Raw genomic sequence first — 18415 nt, 5'->3', positions numbered from 1 at the left:
ACAGTTGTATTTGAAGAAAAGATGCCTGTGTAATGCTGATGGATTCTTCCACTTAGTCCCATGACAGATTGTTCTAGTTACATGTATCTACCTGTTGGCTGTGGAACAGTAAATCTGCCCATCTTAAGGGGGAAATTATCCTGCAGGCTCTCTGGTCTACCAGATCTCAGGTTTGGAGCCCACTCTGGGGCTATGATGAGCTAGTTCTGGGCCTGCACACACCTGACTCGGTCTTCGCCATGGCTGATGATAGTCAGGCCCGCAGTCAATGACGCTGAAGGCGGGGCTGCCTTCCTGGAAAAACGGTTGTCTGTGTGTATAGAACCAATGAGAGAACACACTCTTCCTGCTGGAGGCCACCAAGGAGTGGCCACTTCCATCAACATCGGGAGACAAACACCCTGCCCTGAAAGCTCCGATTGCCAAGCCAGAGACAAAGGAGAAGCCACCAGCTCCTTTTTAATACTTCACCAGATCCAGAAGGTAGTCTGAAATTCGAGACTGACCTGGGCAACATAGTGAGACCCCGTCTCTACAAAAAATAAACAAACTTAGTTGGGTGTGATGGCATGTGCCTGTGATTCAGGCTACTCGGGAGGCTGAGGTGGGAGGATTGCTTGAACCTGGGAGGTGGAGGTTGCAGTGAGCTTTGATTGCGCCACTGCAGTCCAGCTTGGCTGACAGAGTGAGACTCTGTCTCAAAAAAAAAAAAAAATATATATATATATATATGTGTGTGTGTGTGTGTGTGTGTGTGTGTGTGTGTGTGTGTGTATAAAATCCTCTGTGTGTGTATTTACACATTTGGGCTGTAAAGTTACCTCATGGCTTCCCAGAGTGACTTCATTCTGTTGGTCAGTTTATTGGAACCTGCCACTTCTCTGATCCCTGTCTGAGCTCCCTTGATCTACTGGAGAGCAGACAGCAAGTGGGGGCAGTAAGCACCCGCTATGTGCTCAGCTTTCCACCACTGGGCTGAGCAGTGGCTGAGACTGGCTGGGGGCTGTAGCAATGCTTCCCAGTCTTCCAATTTGAAAACAGTTTAGAGACTCACAAGTGAAGAAAATTGTGCACCAGGGAAGGAGTCCTCATTGCTTTTTAACATGAATACTGCTTGGTGACATCATCCCAACCCATGGGGAACTACTTTGGTCTAAAAAGAGGCTTGGCATTGGTCAACCCAGCACACTGGAGGTCACTGTCACAGGGAAATGAGACTGGGTCAGGGAAGCTCTCAATGTGACACAGCTCTTCAAGAGCTTGGAGGCTGGGGCAGAGTGGAAACGTGAGATGCAGGAGACCAGAACCAAAGGAGAGGACATGGGCTTGGGCAGAGAGGCTTTGGTCAGGAAAGCAAAGACACCCAGAGGCAGTGAGAGAAGCTGAGCTGTTTAATCACCTCCTTGGCCAGACTCAAGGCGGTGGCTGTCCCTGAACAACACACCTTGAAAGCCATTGAGAGCAGCTGGAGATGGAGTGGCAGCTGGAGTTAGAGGGTGGGGGTGGGGAGGGAGGGCTCCTGCGCCTGTCATCTGGCACTCCTGCCCCCAGGGCCTGCTTCAGCTCTGAGAGGTTCCTGGCTGGTCCCAGGGGTGAGGAACCAGAAGGCAGAAGGCGAGTGCCCTCGCTATGGTGGGAGAATGACCCTGAGGCAGGGGCAGTCACTCCCCACATGGCCTATGTTGAGGGTGCAGCACTGTCCGCACCTTGGTGAGGGACAGAGGCACGAGGCTGGGGAAAGAGGGGAGAAGTCGGCGGGGGTGGGAGAGGGGGTTGCCTGGGTCCCACCACCAGTCTGGAATTAAACAGCAGAAGAGAAGGGCTGCCCTTGGGAACACGGACTTGTCCCCAGTGACAGTTCCTGGTGATGGGTTGACCTTGGCAACAGACCCTAGCAGCAGGCAGTTGTCCTGACAAGAGGGTGGTCCCTGTTGACTGTCCCTGGCAGTTTCCTGAACGGAGGGAAGGAGCTGGCCTGGGACGTTGCCCCCAGCTACTTGTTCTTCTTGAAGAAGCTGAAGCGTTTTTCTCGCTCTCGTTCTCTGCCGTCTTTGCTGCGGAGCACAACAGGCCCCTCAGCCCCGACAGGTGACACTGGGGGCATGGTCATGGCCCGGGTCATGCCCCGGGTGGTGCTGGGCACCACCGGCTCTTCGGGCTCTCCAGAGGCAGAAGATGCAGTGGCAATGGCTGCGTTCACCACCCGTAGCCACGAGCTCATCTCTGCCTGTGGACGGAAAGACCCTTGGTCAGCTTTAAGGATGCTCCGCTGGGGTGGCCACGGTGGACAGCAGGGAAGTGTGAGAGGAGGAGGCAGAAAGTGAGCTGACTGTTTCATGCTATTAGGAGAATGCAGCCGGCTTAGACAGGGAGTGCGGCCTGGTGCGGCTGTCACACACATCCAGTCTTACCACAAAGGACGAGACCAGGAAAAAGAGGGAGGACGGGGAAGGAAGGGGAGTCTGCAGCTGGAGGGTTCTGGAATGGCACGGACAGAGAGGAACACGGAGGACAGCTCACCTCATCCTTGGCCTGGAATAAATATTCTTTTCCATCCTGTAAGCTGTTGGGAGAGAGAGGCCACAGGGCAGAGCTGAGAATCTGGATGTGCCAGGTCGCTGCTGGTGAGAGCGCAATCATGACCCAACACCGGGCTGGGACATCTGGCTGCAGCCCTCGGAGCCGGACCAGACATGCTCTGCACATTCTTCAGTCTTCCCCGACTGCAGAAGCACATCCTTTCTGACTGGCCACAGAGGCAGGGGGAGCTCACTTCCACCCCAGCCTGGGCCTCCTGCTCCAGCTGCTTGCTGGCAGGCAGGGACAGGCCCCTGGAGGTCTTGCCAGATCTCTGCCTTTGGATTTCCCACCCTGGGTAATTTTTCACCTTGGCATCGGCAGCCATCAGGCCTGGGTCTTGGTTCTCCTGCTCCCCTTGGTGTGGAGACAACCAGAATCCTCGCCTCCCTCATCTACACTGTCCCCAAGTGGCTGGCCTGGTTACTCTACTCAGGGGTTCCTTACAGGAACTCCCCTCCCTCTGGACCCGACTCACGGCTCACCTGTGCCACTCCCAACTCTCCTCCCATCCCGAGAGCACTGTTCCCTGTTCCTACCCCAGCTTGAAGACGTGTTTGCGCTTTCGGTAATCAAAGGCGACACTGCCCTGGGCCCTGGCCAGGCTGACAGGCACTTCTCCGTGGTATGGCACCCCCGCACTGGCTGCCTTGGCATCCTTGTAAAAGCCGAGGCTCCCACGCCGCAGGACACAGTACACGTTCTGCCAGGACCTGCGAGGGACATGGTGCTGACTGGTTGGCCTCGGTGGCTCCTGCTACCCGGGGCCCTCTTGGGTATCCTAGGACTTCCAGTTAGTTCTGCTCCCATCTTTAGGCCATGGTCTTCACACCCTCTGGTCCTCCCCTGAGGCCCTGCTCTGGTCCCAAGTCCTACCCTTTGCCCAGAAGATGTACTTTAAAGGGCATCCCTTCCTCTATCTGGGCAGAGGCTCTGGGGAAATCCCCTCTGAGGGCAGGCTCCGGAGAGGCTGTACCTGTTGGCAGCCTTCTTCCCGAAGGCCTCCATCTCTTGCTTGCGACACAGTACCCCCTCCATCTGCTCCTGGGCAGATGGCTCTGGGCCTCGAGGAGGCAGGGTGGCAGCGTGGGCTGACTCGGTGGACCTGCTCTGGGGCATCGCAGGTGGGGCCGCGCCCCGAGTCCGGGTCTGCCTGTCTCCCCGGGGCCCATTGGCTTCGTCCCCTGGGCCAGGTCCCTAGGGGGGAAATCAGTGTCAGTGTCAAAGGATGAGATGGGAGATCCCTAACCTGGGTGCCAGGAAGCTCCGTGTCCAGGAGTTGGTCTTCCTGCCCCCAAGCTGCCCGTGAGCCTCTGCCCTCTCACATCCCATCCCCAGTACTCCCCCACCCCACTCACCACCCCTTCTGGACCCTTCGCCTCCCAGTTATCAACACCCACACTTGCAGGGGAACTCACTGGCCCTTCGGGGGAGCTGCTGTCCTCAAGTCTCTGTTGTCCCAGCAGGGGCTGCAAGAATAAGAATCTGTAAAGGATATGCAGGGGTGGAGGGGCTATGACTCCGATGGGGGAACAGGGGACAGTGGGGTCACCTGTGAGGGCTCTCCATCTGTGCAGACTCCATTAACACTGGGGGCTTGTGTGGATGGTGGTGGCCGTAGCTGGGTTCTGGGATGACCAAAGACAACACAGGATCATTAGTCCCTGGGTGGCCTGGGCTCAGCCTCCTCCTCCTACCCCAGGCGTCCTGGCTCTCACCTGTCCCAGGTGGTGTCAGGAGCCGTCTGGCCGCCCACCAGGTCCCCTGGAGGCACACTGGCTGTGGGTTCAGGAGCAGGCGGCTGTTTCCTTCGCTCCTCCTCCTCCCTCTTTCTCTTCCGCTCCTTCTCCCGCTCCTCTAGCTGCATTCAGCGTGTAGAAAGTCGCGTGTAAGAGGGCCAGGGAAATAGGGAGAGCTGAAATGTCTCAACTCTGATTTGATGAAATATGATAAAAGGAGAACAGAATTCGAGAAGACGGTGGGGACAAGAGACAAAATGGGAGAAGGTGTCTCAGCCTCACCCAGGGGAACTGACACCTCCTAAAGGTGTGGTGACAACGGCACGCTCAGCTCACATCTGGGAGCCACTGGTACAGTGGCAAGAGAGAAGACATGTCTTCTCCAAGCAGAAGCAAGCATGGGTCGGGGGAGCAGGTTGGGGGTGGGCATCTGGGGTCCTGTGTCCCTCACCGCAGTAAGCTTCTCTAGCGCACAGAATCGTTCCTCCCAGGCCACTGCTGACTTCTGGAAGGCCTCGTGCCGCTTGATAAGGCTCTCAACTTCATCAACCGTGCAACCCAGCTCAGCGCTGCGCACCAGCGGCTCCTGGCTGCAGAGCCAGGCCTCTGCCATCCCTGCATCTCTTCCAAACACGAGCACCTCCAAAACTGGTGGGATCAGGGGTCACAGGAAGATGGTGGGTCAGAGTGGCCACTGGCAGGGCACAGTGGCCATGGCAACCTCAAGAACAGGGACACAGAGAAAGCCACTGCCCCAGAGCTGTGCCAGGCAGCGCCAAGGTTGGACATCGTGAGTTTCACACCCAGGGTTCCTGGTCTCACCTACTCTGGAAACCACAGGGTGCAGAATGCCCCCCACTCCCCACAGCACCTGGGGCCCCCTCAGCAGCTCACCCAGCTGAAGCCAGTCCATCTTCTCCTGCCACTTCTCGGCCGTCTCCTGGCGCCGTGCCTGCAGCTGAGACAGCTTCTCTGAGATCTGGGGGGCAGAGATATGAGTTAGCACCAGGATGTGAGGTCTTTCCAGGGCCCCTGGGGAGTCACCCAGGGCGACAGATAATTTCTTTCTTTTTTTTTTTGAGACAGAGTTTCGTTCTTATCGCCCAGGGAATGGTGCAATCTCAGCTCACTGCAACCTCACTGCCTCCCAGGTTCAAGCAATTCTCCTGCCTCAGCCTCCGAGTAGCTGGGATTACAGGCACCCACCACCATGCCCGGCTAATTTTTGTGTTTTTAGTAGAAATGGGGTTTCACCATGTTTCATCACAGCCTAGCCACACAACCCTTGGAGGCCAGGCTGGTCTCGAACTCGTGACCTTAGGTGATCTGCCCGCCTGGGCCTCCCAAAGTGCTGGGATTACAGGCATGAGCCACCATGCTTGGTCCAGGACCAGTGATTTCTGATGTCAAAAGGCAGACGGTTCTCACATTTCCAGAATGCAAGAAACCCCTGAATGGCACTGAGGGGAGAGAATGAAAAATTTCTTGCAAAGAAAGAATGAGAGGAAGCAGAAAGCTGCCAAGAAGTCAGCGTTCAGCACTGCCCAGTGAGAATGGCCCGGCCACCCGGGCCTCACCCACCTCCTCGGCCGCATAGTGGCTCCTGGCCAGCAGCTCCTTCCCCATGTCAATGCAGGAGGAGAAGCGGTCCGCCCGGGCCTCTATCTCTGCCTTGATGCCTTGCTGGTTCTTGATGACTAGATCCGCGGAGGACACATCCCTGGGGGGAGGCAGAAACAGCATCATCTGCTGCCCACAGTCCCATCACAGCCCAGCCACACAACCCATGGAGGCCCCGGGCCCTAGGGTTCTCACCGGGGACGCTCCTGGGCATCCATCTGCAGGTTGACCTCATCCATCCAGAGCATCAGTTCCCGGACAGCCTTGAAGAAGCGGAACTTGTCCGTGGTGTCCAGCAGCAGCTGCCGGCGGGCGGCAGAGCTTCCCTGAAGCTGAGCCCAGGCCTCAGCCACGGCCTGCATGTGGCGGCCGATCTCCTCAGCCTTGTCTCCAGCATATGCCTTCTGGAGCCGGTGGCCATCGTCCTGCACCTGCTGGACCTGTGGGGCCCCGGGTCAGAGTCAGGCAGAGCGGGGGACTCCAAGGAGCCGCAGCCTGCCTCAGTTCTGGCTGCCACTCTCACCTCCTGCTGCCTGTCTCACAGCCAAAGCAGCAGGGGGAGGAGCCAGGGAGTGGGGGTGCTGGGAAAGATGAAGGCAGGTGCTTGGCCACACTCTGCCCTATTGGGTCTCATCTGGGAACCTGGGCTTAACTTGGGGAGGATCTGGAAAAGGGCCATTGGCCAGTTGAACTTTCAGAGGCCTGTCTAGGATGTTATGGACCTTGGAGATTGCTAGAACGAGACACTTAGCCTGAAGAGGGGATTCAGGCAGGGGCTGATGGGTTTTAGTGGTTGAGGGAAGGATCCATGCTTACTGAGTGTGGGCCTAGAGCTCAAGCCTGGGAAGCACCAACAGGCAGATTTAGCAGAGCATGAAGAGTCTCCTGGCCACTGGGAACCCCTGAAGACATCATGGGCTCTCAAGGGGGCTTGTCATTAAAAGTGTGAATGCAGTGGCTAGATGTCCCCTGCCAGAGATAGTTTCTTTCTTTTTGAGACGAGTTTCGCTCTTGTTGCCCAGGCTGGCGTACAGTGGTGTGTACAACCTCTGCCTCCCAGGTTCAAGTGATTCTCCTGCCTCAGCCTCCTGAGTAGCTGGGATTACAGGCATGCGCCACCAGGCCCAGCTAATTTTGTATTTTTAGTGGAGACAGGGTTTCTCTATGTTGGTCAGGCTGGTCTCAAACTCCCAATCTCAGGTGATCTGCCCTCCTCGGCCTCCCAAAGCGCTGGGATTACAGGCGAGAGCCACCGTGCCCAGCCAAACAGAGATGTTTCCTTGGAGCAATTTCCTCATCTTGAAATGGCCCTCCAAAGGGTGCCATCCTCCCAGCATCTCTGAGCTCTGCCCTAGCTCCTGGGAACGCTCCCCGGCATTTCCCCCTTGGCCTCCTCTAAGCCTCCCCCACCTCCGCATGCTTGGGTCAGACCTGGGCGCTGAGGGCCTGGATGTCGTGCTCGTAGGCACAGTGTCGGCGCTGTAGGGCCTCGGCAGCGTTGAGGTCGCGGCCAGTCCCGTCCGGAAGCTGCTGCTGCTTGTGCTGCACCCGCGCCAGGGCTTGGCGTGCCCCGTGCAGGAAGCGCTGCAGCTCGTATGCCGCGGCCAGCACCTGACCCCGCGTGTCCAGCAGCTCAAGCAGGTCAGCCCAGGCTTCGTTGAGACTGTCCTTCCACTCGGCCACAGTGGCCCGTGCGGCATGGCCCCCAGCAATGAGCCCATTGGCCAGTGCATTGGCGCTATCTACGCGCTCCTGACCGATGGTGCTCGTGTCCCGGGAGAACTCTCGGAATTTGTCTCGGAGCATCTGGTAGAGGAAGCAGATGGACAGACCATGCTGTGATGTTGGGGGATGTGGTCCCTGCCTGATGGGGCGAGTCCTCCACTCCAAACTCAGAACCCACCTCTCCCCGCTGGCCACGGGGCCGGGACAGGTTTCCCCCCGGTGGTTAAGGAGCAGGCATGGTTGCTTCCCACTGACCCTGTATTCGACAGGCGCCCTCCACCCCCGGCAAAGGGGTTTCGAGGTGCTTGGGACCCTCAGGCCTCAGACAAGAATCCCCTAACTATGGCCCATATTTCTGTACGACAGAGGCTCCAAGCCCCTAAACCGTGGAGGGGATCATACCCCATTTTGTTGAATTCTGTTGAAAAGTGTGAGTGATAATTTCCTATTTGCCCTTGTCTCAGCTCAGCTTCATGTCCCCTTTCTGCACAATTCTTCAAATTGTGTGTGTGTTGTGTGTTTGTGTATTTAGAGATGGGGTCTTGCTCTGGAGTCCACTAGCGCAATCACTGCAGCGTCGACCTCCTAGGCTCCTCCCACCTTAGCCTCCTGAGTAGCTGGGCCTACAGTCCTGCACTGCCGTGCCTGGCTAATTAAAAAACATTTTTTTTGTAGAGATGGGGGTCTCACTATGTTGCCCAGGCTGGTCTCAAACTCCTGAGCTCAAGTTATCCTCCTGCCTCAGCCTCCCAAGGTGCTGGGATTACATATGTGAGCCACCATGCCCAGCCTCTTCAAATCATATACCTCAAAATCAGGAGGGCAGTGCCTGCCCAGCCTGGTCTTGTCTCCTGGCCCCCCAGTGCTCTGCCTGCGACCAGCTCCTAGTCTCCCTGTGGGTCCTCCACTCTTCCCATGGCTGATCTGAGCTGGGTGCTCTCCCTACACTCACAGTCACATGCTCATAGTCCTGGCCCAGCTCGTGGGAGGCCGCCACGACCTCGCGCTCCTGGATCCACTGCTCTAGGTCATCCAGCTCGCGGCGGAGCTGGCACAGCCGGAGGTGCTCCTGCAGGCGCTCCCGCCGCTCTCCCGCCAGCTCCTTCAGGCCGGCATACAGCTTGTCCACCTGGGCTTGGCGGATGGATATCCGCGTGCTGCAGAAAGAGTGGGAGAGGCACTGTGGGACTTAGGGGTGTAGCTCTGACTTCCGGCCTGTTCTGTGGAGCCCTGTCCCTCAGGGCTCCCAACAGCTCGCCCACCCTGCACTCCAGCTTTCTAGGAGGCTCCATGCACACAGCACTGAAGGCTCCACATTCCCTGCACCTTCCTGTTCCTGCAGCCAGCTCCTCCCCTAGGCTGGGCCGGGCTGCCGCTGCACCCACCTCTCTGGGTGCTCATGGTCAATCATGTCCTGGCTGCTGGCTGCCAGCTGGTGGATGGTCTGCGCGTAGTCGGCCAGGGCTTGCTCCAGCACCTGGTGCTTCTTCACCTCTGCCTGGGCACTCAGCTCATCCTGGGGGAAGGGACGGTGGGAGGGGACAGTGGCATCAAGCAGCGGGTCGGGGGAGGGCAGAACTGGCCACATACACCAGGCTGTGTCCTGGCCCTCACCTTAGCCTTCTCCTGGCCCATCATGTGTAATTCCTGCTCGCCCATCCAGGCCTCCGCCTCAGCAGCATCACGGTAGAACTGCTGGGCTCGCAGGGCCTCCTCGAGTCGCTTCCCTCGAAGTTCCAGCTCGTGGCCCAGGCGTTTCCACATTTCCTGCAGCTGGGCCAGCTCCGGGCCTGCTGCTGCTGCACCTAGAGCGCGCTGCCGCTCCCTCAGGTCCGCGATCCGGGGCTCATGGCCCTGAATCTCCTTCTGCAGAGTCTGCCCATGGCCACAGAAGAGAAAATGCTGAAAGGCCTGCCGCAGCCCCACATGCTCCTGGAGACCACCCTTCACCCCGTGCCTCTCTCCCTCCTGGGTCCTCTGCTCCCTCTCCTAGCTGGGGCTGCCATGGTAACACGCCTCAGCCCCCCAGCCCCCACTATGTCCCACTGAGAGGACCCACCCTCCTGAGGTGAGGAAAGACAGCCACTGAAGTCCAGGGTTACACTCAGCATTGAGGGGGGCCTGGTCTTAAGAAAAAACACACGTCCAAGTCTGGGGAGGCTCCTGGGAACTTCTCTTTTGCCTTCAGCCTCTGCCTCACCTGGTTTTTCTTCATGAGAAGCTGGACACTGGGTAGGTCCTTGCCATGCTCCATGGAGCTGGCCATGGGCAGCCGCTCTGTCACCCACAACTGGAAGAGGAAGAGGCGGTCAGTGGAGGCCCAGAGGGCAAGGCAAAAGCACCAGGGACTTTTAGTGGGAGTGGGAACACCTGGGGCTACCTCCATGTGTGTAGGGAACGGTCATCTCTGGTTCTGGGGGGCATCCCCAAGTCTCCCTAGAGGGGACATGGTCAATGCCAAAGAGAAGAGGGAACAGAGCCCTGCTGGCATCTCCCTGGCATTGAGGAGGGAGGCTGGAAAGCCACGTGGCTGGGGGCAGCTTGCTGTCCTTGGCCCCAGTGACTCACAATCTCATCCTCCACGTCCCGGTGGAACTGGTGCTGCTCGCGAGAAGCCTGCAGGCGCCGGCAGCGTTCCTGCATGGGCTGGCACAAGGCCCTGAACTTCTCTTCCACAGCCCTCGAGGTCCTCTCCACCTCCCCTGCACCCTGGTCCTCCTGGGCCAGCGCTTTGGCCTGGGCCTGAATTGCCTCCACCTCCTTCTCTCTCACAGCCATCTCCCATTCCAGCATCTGCAAACCGCCAGGAGGAAGGACATGTTAGCTCTGCATTTCCGCCTTCACGCCCAGCAGAGACACCAGTCTCTATCCAGCCCACTGTGGCTGCTTATCACTGCAGCTCACCCAGGGAGAGCACCCCCTCGTGGGCTGGATCAGTGGATCTCCAACTTTATACACACGAGAGTCCAAGGGCAGGGGTTGAAAGAATCTCTATTGGGTACTGTGCTTACTACATGGGTGATGGGTTCAGTTATGCCCCAAACTTCAGCATCACACAATATAACCTTATAACAAACCTGCACCCACACCCCCAAATCTAAAAGACTGAGATTAAAAAATCCAGGGTAGTGTGATAACTGTGCCCATTATCAACTCATTGTCTCTCCATCCCCAATCCATCGTGGCCCTGCTTTGAACTGGTCCCTGAAAACATTCCTCCTTTGCCAGCGGGCACAATCTAGACCTTGTCAGCAGAGGGCGCTGGAGGGACACCACAATGCCTAGCAGATGAGGGGCGTGCCACGGTTCCAGCGTGTTTTCCTTCCTCCTACAGCAAAACTGTCCACAGTGCGCAAGAGATTCGGTGGCTCTGAACTCTCTGGCAAGTTTTGCTGCACTCCAGTGGCCACTTCCTGCTGGTCAGCCTTGGCTTGCTGGCTTCAGACCTGCTCTGGCCTGTGATACCCCAACAAATTTCCAGGCCATTCAGTGGGCCTCTGCCCTCTCCAAGGAGGTCTGAGACTCAGCCATCTTGCTCCTTCCTGGAGGACTCCTCGACCCCAGAGGTGTCAGCTGCTCCCTACACTTCCCATTCTGCATTCTTTAGAGCTGGGACCAGTAAGTCCAGCCCACTGCCTAGCCTTATAAAGTTTTTATTGGACCACAGCTGCACCCCTTTTTAAAAATTTTTTTGAGACAAGTCTCGCTCTGCCACTTAGGCTGGAGTACAGTGGCACAGTCACAGCCCACTGCAGCCTCGACTTCCCAGGCTCAAGCAATCTTCTCACCTCAGCCTCCAGAGTAGCTGGGACTACAGGCACACACCACCACCACGCCCAGCTATTTTTTGTATTTTTTTGTAGAGATGGGGTTTTGCCATGTTGCCCAGGCTGGTCTCAAAGTCCTGGACTCAAGGGATCCGCCCACTTCGGCCTCCCAAAGTGTTGGGATTACAAGTGTGAGCCACCACACCTGGCCATACCCTTTATTTTACGTATAATCCACAGCTGCTTTTACCTTACAAGGGCAGAGGTGAAGGGCTGTGACATAGACCTTATGACCCACAAAGCCCCAAATATTTACTATCTGGCGCTTTACTGAAAAAATTTTCTAACCCCTGCTGTAGAGTTCTCTTTACCACCTTTTCCTAATTCATACTTCTTTTTTTTGAGACGGAGTCTCGCTCTGTCATCCAGGCTGGAGTGCAATGACACGATCATGGCTCACTGCAACCTCTGCCTCCTGGATTCAAGCCATTCTCCTGCCTCAGCCTCCCAAATAGCTGGGATTACAGGCATGTGCCACCACACCCAGCTAATTTTTGTATTTTTAGTAAAGATGGGGTTTCATCATGTTGGCCAGGCTGGTCTTGAACTCCTGACCTCAAGTGACCCACCTGCCTCGGCCTCCCAAAGTGCCAGGATTACAGGTGTGAGCCACCGTGCCTGGCCTAATTAATATTTCTTTTTACTGAAGTTCTCATCTTCAAATTATTAGTGGGTCTGTCTCCTAACCCTAATCCTGACTGTGACATATTCCTAGAGATTCTGATACTGGCTGCCCAGAGAAATGACTCCGGGAAATGCTACTGAAGGTGTTATCTGCCAGGCCTTAGCTGGCCTCCCAAATCTTGAAAGCTTCAGACCCCTTCCTTTCTTCTGCTATTCACCATCCCCATCAAAGGCCCACAGCACACCTGCTGCTTCTTGAGCAGGATGTTGACGCTGGTGAGGTCCTTGCCGTAGTCATCCGAGTGTAGCTGGGCCTGCAGGCTCTCCAGCCAGCTCTCCAGGGCACAGCAGCTCTGGGCAAACAGCTCAGCTCGGTTGGCATCAAAGAGGCTGCGGGCCTTGGCTTGGGTGGTGGTCTCCAGCTCATCCCAGCGCCTGTGCAGGTCCCCCAGCTTCTCCGACACCAGGGCTTTCAGCTCTGGCTTCTCAAGAGTCAGCTCTCGCCCTTCCTGGAAGGCAAGACAGAGAACGTCAAAGTGCCCAAATTAGCTTGAACTTTAGAGGCTGAGAGCACGGGCAGTAGAGACCTGAAGTGTGGGCAATAGTTCTAAGTCCTTGTGTGTTCTCATTGACATACTCTTCGCAGAGGTTTAAGATCCCTTCTAAACCGCTGTTCCCTTACCGCTGATGAACCCCACTCCTCCTTCAAGACCCAGCTCAAAGAGCATTTCAATGAGGAAGCCCTTGCAATCTCTCTTTAGTTTGGGTTCCTTGGTGCCTGTGGTTTCTGGCACCACACTGCACATCGACTTATTTGCCATCGTTTTGTATTTCTCAACTCATTACTCTTCACTTCATTGATAGCAAGTGAGTCCCACCTGGTTTCCCCACTTCCAGCTTTTCTGCTTGAGGATTTTTGCGTCTGGGGTGGTGAGGGAAGTGTGCTCCCTTGAACTGTGTGGAAGGCAAACTGGAAGAGCCACGGAGTTAACGAGCCCAGAAGCAGCCCTCAACCAGTGAGACAGGGAGCTGATGGATAAATACGCAGCATCCAAGTGCTGTGGCTGTGCGGGTGCTGTGTTCTGTGTTTCATCTACACCCCCACAGAGTGCCCCATGAGGGTTGGGCTCCCGCTGCCCATGGGGGTAACTGGCATGACTTCTGTCCCTTCTCATCGCTCCATTCCCCTACTGATGCTTCCCGGGGTCACCTCCCTAGAATCATTACTTCTGGGTCTGCTTCTAGGGGAACACAAACCCAGACACTGCCTTCAGGCCATTTTGCAGGTGGCTGTGGCTGTCGGGATGAAGAGCATCAAAGGCTAGCACTGCCTGGGTAGCTTCACAACCTTAAGCACAATCCACACTTGGAAGCACACGCATGTGGTGGTCAGGGTGTTCCGGGCTTCTCTCCCACCTCTTCTTCCCTGGGGCCCTGCACACATTCTGTGCTGCTGCCAGACTCGCTCACCCCCTTGCTCCCAAACAGGCACTGCCTACCACTGGTTTTCTGTTTGGTTTTCTCTACCTGGAAACATCTTTTCCTCAATATCTCCACTTGTCCAAATTCTACTCATCCGCCATGGACTGCCCTGGATGTTGCTGCTTCTAGAATTTCCATATCTCCTCTCTCCTTATTCCCCAGGCTTCAGCAGGGCCACTCTCACAGCACTCATCAGATTCTTCTCTGGATTCTATTTAGCTACCTGCATATATGCCTCATATCCTGACTACAGCGTTATTCCTTCAGGGTGGAGCCTACCAGGGGATCCCTTTCGGACCCCATGCAGTGCCTAATACAATGCTTTGGATATAGTAGTACCAAGTAAATATTTGCTGAATGAATGGAAACAATTGAAAGCACACTGGTCTCCTTTTGTCCCAACCGTCATGCCCTTGGGGGAAGGAAAGTGTCTTTTCGTAGACCTTGCAGTGCCTCACAGACTGTTGAGCGCATACCATGTTCTGTAGGGATACTTGTGGAGCAGATATAAAACTTTATGTGTCCTTGGCTCTTGAGGAAGAGCTAGGTGGAAGACCAAGAACCAGGGACAGTAAGACTCGAAAATAAGGACTGGCAGACTACATACAGCCCATGAGGTAATCTGGCCCACTGCCTGTTTTTACAAATAAAGTTTTACTGGGAAACAGCCATGTTCATTCATTCACCTATTCTCTGCGGCTGCTTTTGCACTACAACGACAGAGATGAGTAGTTGTAGCAGAAACTGTTTGGACTGCAAAGCCTCAAATATTGACCATCCAGGCCAAGCCCTTTCCAGACAAGGTTTGCAGAGCCCACTGAAGAGCGCCATCCTGCTTTGAACTCAGGAACAGTTATGGTGTTAAATCCAAGCTGCAGTTTGGCTACCTACTAATTTGTACTTTATCAAGGTTCTGGACTCACTGTCCCACTCTCTGTCTCCAACAAAGACGTTTGTTTCCCAGGCCATAACTTTCCACCGTGGAGCTGTGGCACCAGAAGCCCCACAGTCTCTAACCATGACGAAAACCACGTCCTGGAGCCAGGCCCTCCCCTGCACGGTGGGGGACTCTGCCGAGAGGCAGCCCCCACAGCACCACTCACCTTGTCCACCTTGTCCAGCCAGTCTTTGTTGGCAGCCAGCTCGGCCATGAACGCCTGGTGCTTCTGCCACTTGGTATGCAGGTTGCGGGCCTCGTCGTAGGACACGTCCTGGGCTGTTAGCATCTTCTCATCAATCCAGAGCTTCAGCTGGACCAAACGTAAAACAGGGACAAAGGAGAGGGGGCATTTCCAAGGGAGGGGAGAGGGGGGCATAAAAGCAGGGCCACAGTGAGCCAGGAGAAGTGGGCACCTTGGGAAGAAGCATGAAGGGGCTCACAGTCTCTGGTGACCTTGTGCTGGACTTATTCTAGGCTCAAGGTGGGAAAGACATGGCTAGGGAATATCCCGGAGCCCCAGGGAGCCTCACCTCGTGACAATCTTGCAGGAAATGCTGCTGCTCCCGGTTGTCCCGAAGACGGCCCAGAAACTGCTGTGCTGCGTCTTGATTCTTCCTGTGCCTGGAATGACACCCTCTTGTGAAACCCTGGAATTTGCTGTAAAAGGGCTGTGACCCTTTGGCTAACCTAGGGGCCTCCATTTCTTCTAGGGGAATAACGCCTTCCAGGAGCATGAGGTTACCCAGGAATCCTGACTTCCTTTTGGCCCTGGTTGGGGGTAGAACCTCCCAGCCCTCTCCAACCACTTGGTTCTTCCCCTCTACTTCTCCGTCAGCTCCTACCCCATCTGTGCGTTTCCTGTGCCACATTCATCTTTGAGGCCACCCTGTTTCCCAGATTTCCCCCAGGACCCCTAATTCATGGACCGCCTCATCAGACCTCCTCTCAATGGAGTCTGCCTTTTCCCGAATCTTGTCGGCATGGATGTTGCCTTCAGACACCAGCTGGCGCCCAGCCTCCAGGAGCCCGTGGATCCGTTCCCCATTGGCATCCATGGTGCTCATGAAGTCCTCCAATTTTTTAATGGCAGCATCAGCAGCCTGGAGTGTCCCTGGCATCTCCGTGTGAGACAGAACATATTCCTGCGTGGGAGCGGTGACATTCAGCTCATTTTCCCCAGCACAATTCACCCCCTTAGGAGGGACCCACCCAGGGGCAAATCTGAGAGGTAGGGGCCAACCCACAGACAGGGAGGGTAGCCAGGAGAACTCTGAAGACAGGGAGGCTGCCAGCCAGTGTGGGAGTCTCAGAAAGTCACAGGGAAGCTGGGTGGGAAGGACTTTCCACTCCCCAGCCCAAATCCTGTTCTATCTCACTTCTAGCTCCTGATTCCATTTCTTTAACAGTTACACGACAAACTGGGTTTTCTATTTCTTCTAAAGTCAGTTTTAGTAAATTATATTCACATTTTTTTCATTCCCATTTTTCTTTTTTTTTTCCTTTTCTTTTCTTTTGTGAGACAGGGTCTCATTCTATGGCCCAGGTTGGAGTGCAGTGGTATGATCATAGCTCACTGCAGCCTCAAACTCCTGGCTCAAGTGATCCTCCAGCCTCAGCCTCCCCAGTAGCTGGGACTACAGGCATGCATGACCATGCCCAGCTAATTTTTTTTTTCTTTTTGTAGAGATGGGGGTCTCACTATGTTGCCCAGGCTGGTCTCAAACTCCTGAGCTCAAGTTATCCTCCTGCCTCAGCCTCCCAAAGTACTGGGATTACAGGTTTGAGCCATCCTGTCTGGCTCCCATTTTTCTTTATAAAAAATTCTTCTATTTTCTTAAATTTTTTTTTTTTTTGTAAAGACAAGGTCTTGCCATGTTGCCCAGGTTGGTCTGGATATTCTCAGCCTCAAGTGATCCTCCCACTTTGGCCTCCCAAAGTGCTGGGATTTCAGGCCTGAACCACTGCACGGCCCCGTTTTGCTAACATGTCCTTCCTGCCCATCCCGCTCCTTCACATTTCCCCGGGTCCCTACTTTGCTCTTCCTCCTGGTTGGGACTTTGCCTGGACTTTCACCTGGCTGCTGAGTACGCCCTCAGCCTGACGAGCATCCCGCAGGAATCCCTGGAAGCCGTGGGCCTGGGCCAGGCGACCTTGCCGGCTCTCCCACATTCGGCCCAGCTCCTCCCAGCCAGTTCCCAGGGCCTCCAGTCGCTGTCGTAGGAAGAGGCACTGGGGGTCAGCCTGGTCCCGGGTCACCTCCTCGCCCAGGGCTCGCAGCCGGCTGTACTCGCTCTGGGCCCGCTCCACCTCTCCCCGAAGGGCTGCATGTTGGGCCAGGAGGGCCTCTGCCTCAGGCAGGGTGGCTGGCCCTTCTTCAGAGGCCACAGCAGTCTGAGTACGGCCTAGCCAGGCCTGGAAGTCATCCAAGCTGCGCAGGAAGTCCTGCAGCCGCCGCGCCTCCCCCAGCGACTCTTCTCGACGCCGCATGGTGGCCCTGAGGTCCTCCCAGCCGGTCTGCACCTCTCTGAGCCGGGCGTTGATGGCCGCTGCCTGAGCGGGATGGCCGGCAGCCAGGGCATTTGCCTCTCGAGTCAGTTCACCGACCCGGGAAGCAATGGCCTCCAGGTCCCGCTCCGTGCCAGCCAGCTTGCGCTGCAGGGCCAGCACCCCAGCCAGATCGTTGCCTAGGCCCTGGGTGGACTCGATGACCTTGGTCTTCTCTCTCATCCAGGCCTGGGTCTCCGTACACTCTAAGTGGTAGTTCTGGATGCTCAGGGCTGAGGTCAGAGCTGCCTTCTTACCGTCTGCCAGGGACCGAAACTGCTGCCACCTGAGAGCAGGGGGAGGGTTCAGCTTCCTGCCCTGGCCAGGCCTATTTGGAAGCTTCTTCCCTGCTTCTCTCTCCCTTGGTATCTCCCCTTGACTCCTCCCTTTCTGGCCAGCAGCTGCTTCAGACTACCTTGACTCCCTCTCTCGTCTCTTTGATCCTTTTTCCTTTCCCAACGTATTCCAGACTGGTTTGCTTCCTCCTTGGTAGCCACTCTGCCAGGCTCTACAAAACCTGCCTCCCACTGCCATCCCCATTGCTTCATTTCTCTGTCAGTTTCCCAGTCCTGCCCTTCCAAGCCCACCTGTGGTTGAGCTGCTCCTGGGTGTTGACAATGCGGTCCTTGCCTGGGGGGCTGGCCTTCAGTAACTGCTCGGCAACGTCATTCACCGCGGTGATTTGTGCTGCAAGGGTGTTCATTTCAGGCTCCAGGGTCTCAAACCTGAGAGGGTGGAAGAGTCAGGCGTGAAATGTGGGAGGCAGCACTGTGCCCAGTCTACCTAAGTCCACCTCTCTTAGACACCCAGGAGGGTGTCTCCTTCACCAGGAGGCTTATCTGCAGGAGTCTCTGTGCCTCTCAGCCTATGAGGTTCATAGTATCTGTGGGTCAAGGGAGGAACCCCCAACTCCCCCAAAACAAGCAGAATAACTATTATCGCTAGAACTGCTCAAAAGATGGTGAAAGGTAAAGGTCAGGAACATACACACAAGTCAAACTAGACCCTGGCATGGGGCCAACCCTTTTTCGGATCCTCTGAGCCTCCTGGGACTTCCCTCTTAGCTGCCTATCTGGGTCTCATCCCACTAATATGTGTTAGAAAATGAAGTAATAACCAAAAATATTGGTCTGGGTGATGAAAATGTGAAGGATAACTTCTTCCAGGGACATTTTATATTTTGTTTTTGTTTTTGAGACGGAGTCCCACTCTGTCACCCAGGCTGGAGTGTAGTGGCGTGATCTTGGCTCACTGCAACCTCTGCCTCCTGGGTTCAAGCAATTCTCTGCCTCAGCCTCCTGAGTAGCTGGGATTATAGGTGCCCGCCACCATGCCCA

The 18415-nt window shown here is 55.8% G+C and overlaps 1 protein-coding gene across 5 annotated transcripts in view; it reads right to left on the bottom strand.

Moving 5' to 3' along the window:
• Positions 1-1376: 1376 nt before the first annotated feature.
• The window catches only part of SPTBN2 (spectrin beta, non-erythrocytic 2), a 43985-nt gene continuing 26946 nt past the window's right edge, over positions 1377-18415 (bottom strand). For all 5 annotated transcript variants that reach the window (XM_050756558.1, XM_050756560.1, XM_050756561.1 and 2 more), the window contains 23 exons: positions 17666-17803; positions 16608-17364; positions 15474-15676; positions 15065-15155; positions 14698-14844; positions 12358-12621; positions 10230-10454; positions 9862-9951; positions 9276-9536; positions 9047-9177; positions 8614-8818; positions 7368-7742; positions 6132-6376; positions 5898-6036; positions 5211-5295; positions 4768-4964; positions 4296-4438; positions 4130-4205; positions 3996-4046; positions 3554-3774; positions 3117-3290; positions 2521-2563; positions 1377-2227 (listed from right to left, as the gene is read on the bottom strand). In XM_050756558.1, the coding sequence (XP_050612515.1) occupies positions 1994-2227; positions 2521-2563; positions 3117-3290; positions 3554-3774; positions 3996-4046; positions 4130-4205; positions 4296-4438; positions 4768-4964; positions 5211-5295; positions 5898-6036; positions 6132-6376; positions 7368-7742; positions 8614-8818; positions 9047-9177; positions 9276-9536; positions 9862-9951; positions 10230-10454; positions 12358-12621; positions 14698-14844; positions 15065-15155; positions 15474-15676; positions 16608-17364; positions 17666-17803 (4495 nt within the window). In that variant the 3' untranslated portion in view covers positions 1377-1993. The remainder of the gene's footprint in view (positions 2228-2520; positions 2564-3116; positions 3291-3553; positions 3775-3995; positions 4047-4129; positions 4206-4295; positions 4439-4767; positions 4965-5210; positions 5296-5897; positions 6037-6131; positions 6377-7367; positions 7743-8613; positions 8819-9046; positions 9178-9275; positions 9537-9861; positions 9952-10229; positions 10455-12357; positions 12622-14697; positions 14845-15064; positions 15156-15473; positions 15677-16607; positions 17365-17665; positions 17804-18415) is intronic.

Source organism: Macaca thibetana, chromosome 14 (assembly GCF_024542745.1).
Source record: "Macaca thibetana thibetana isolate TM-01 chromosome 14, ASM2454274v1, whole genome shotgun sequence".
In the NCBI taxonomy this organism is placed as follows: domain Eukaryota; kingdom Metazoa; phylum Chordata; class Mammalia; order Primates; family Cercopithecidae; genus Macaca; species Macaca thibetana.
The sequence above is the reverse complement of the archived record's forward strand: the minus strand, read 5'-3'. Positions and strand labels throughout refer to the sequence as shown.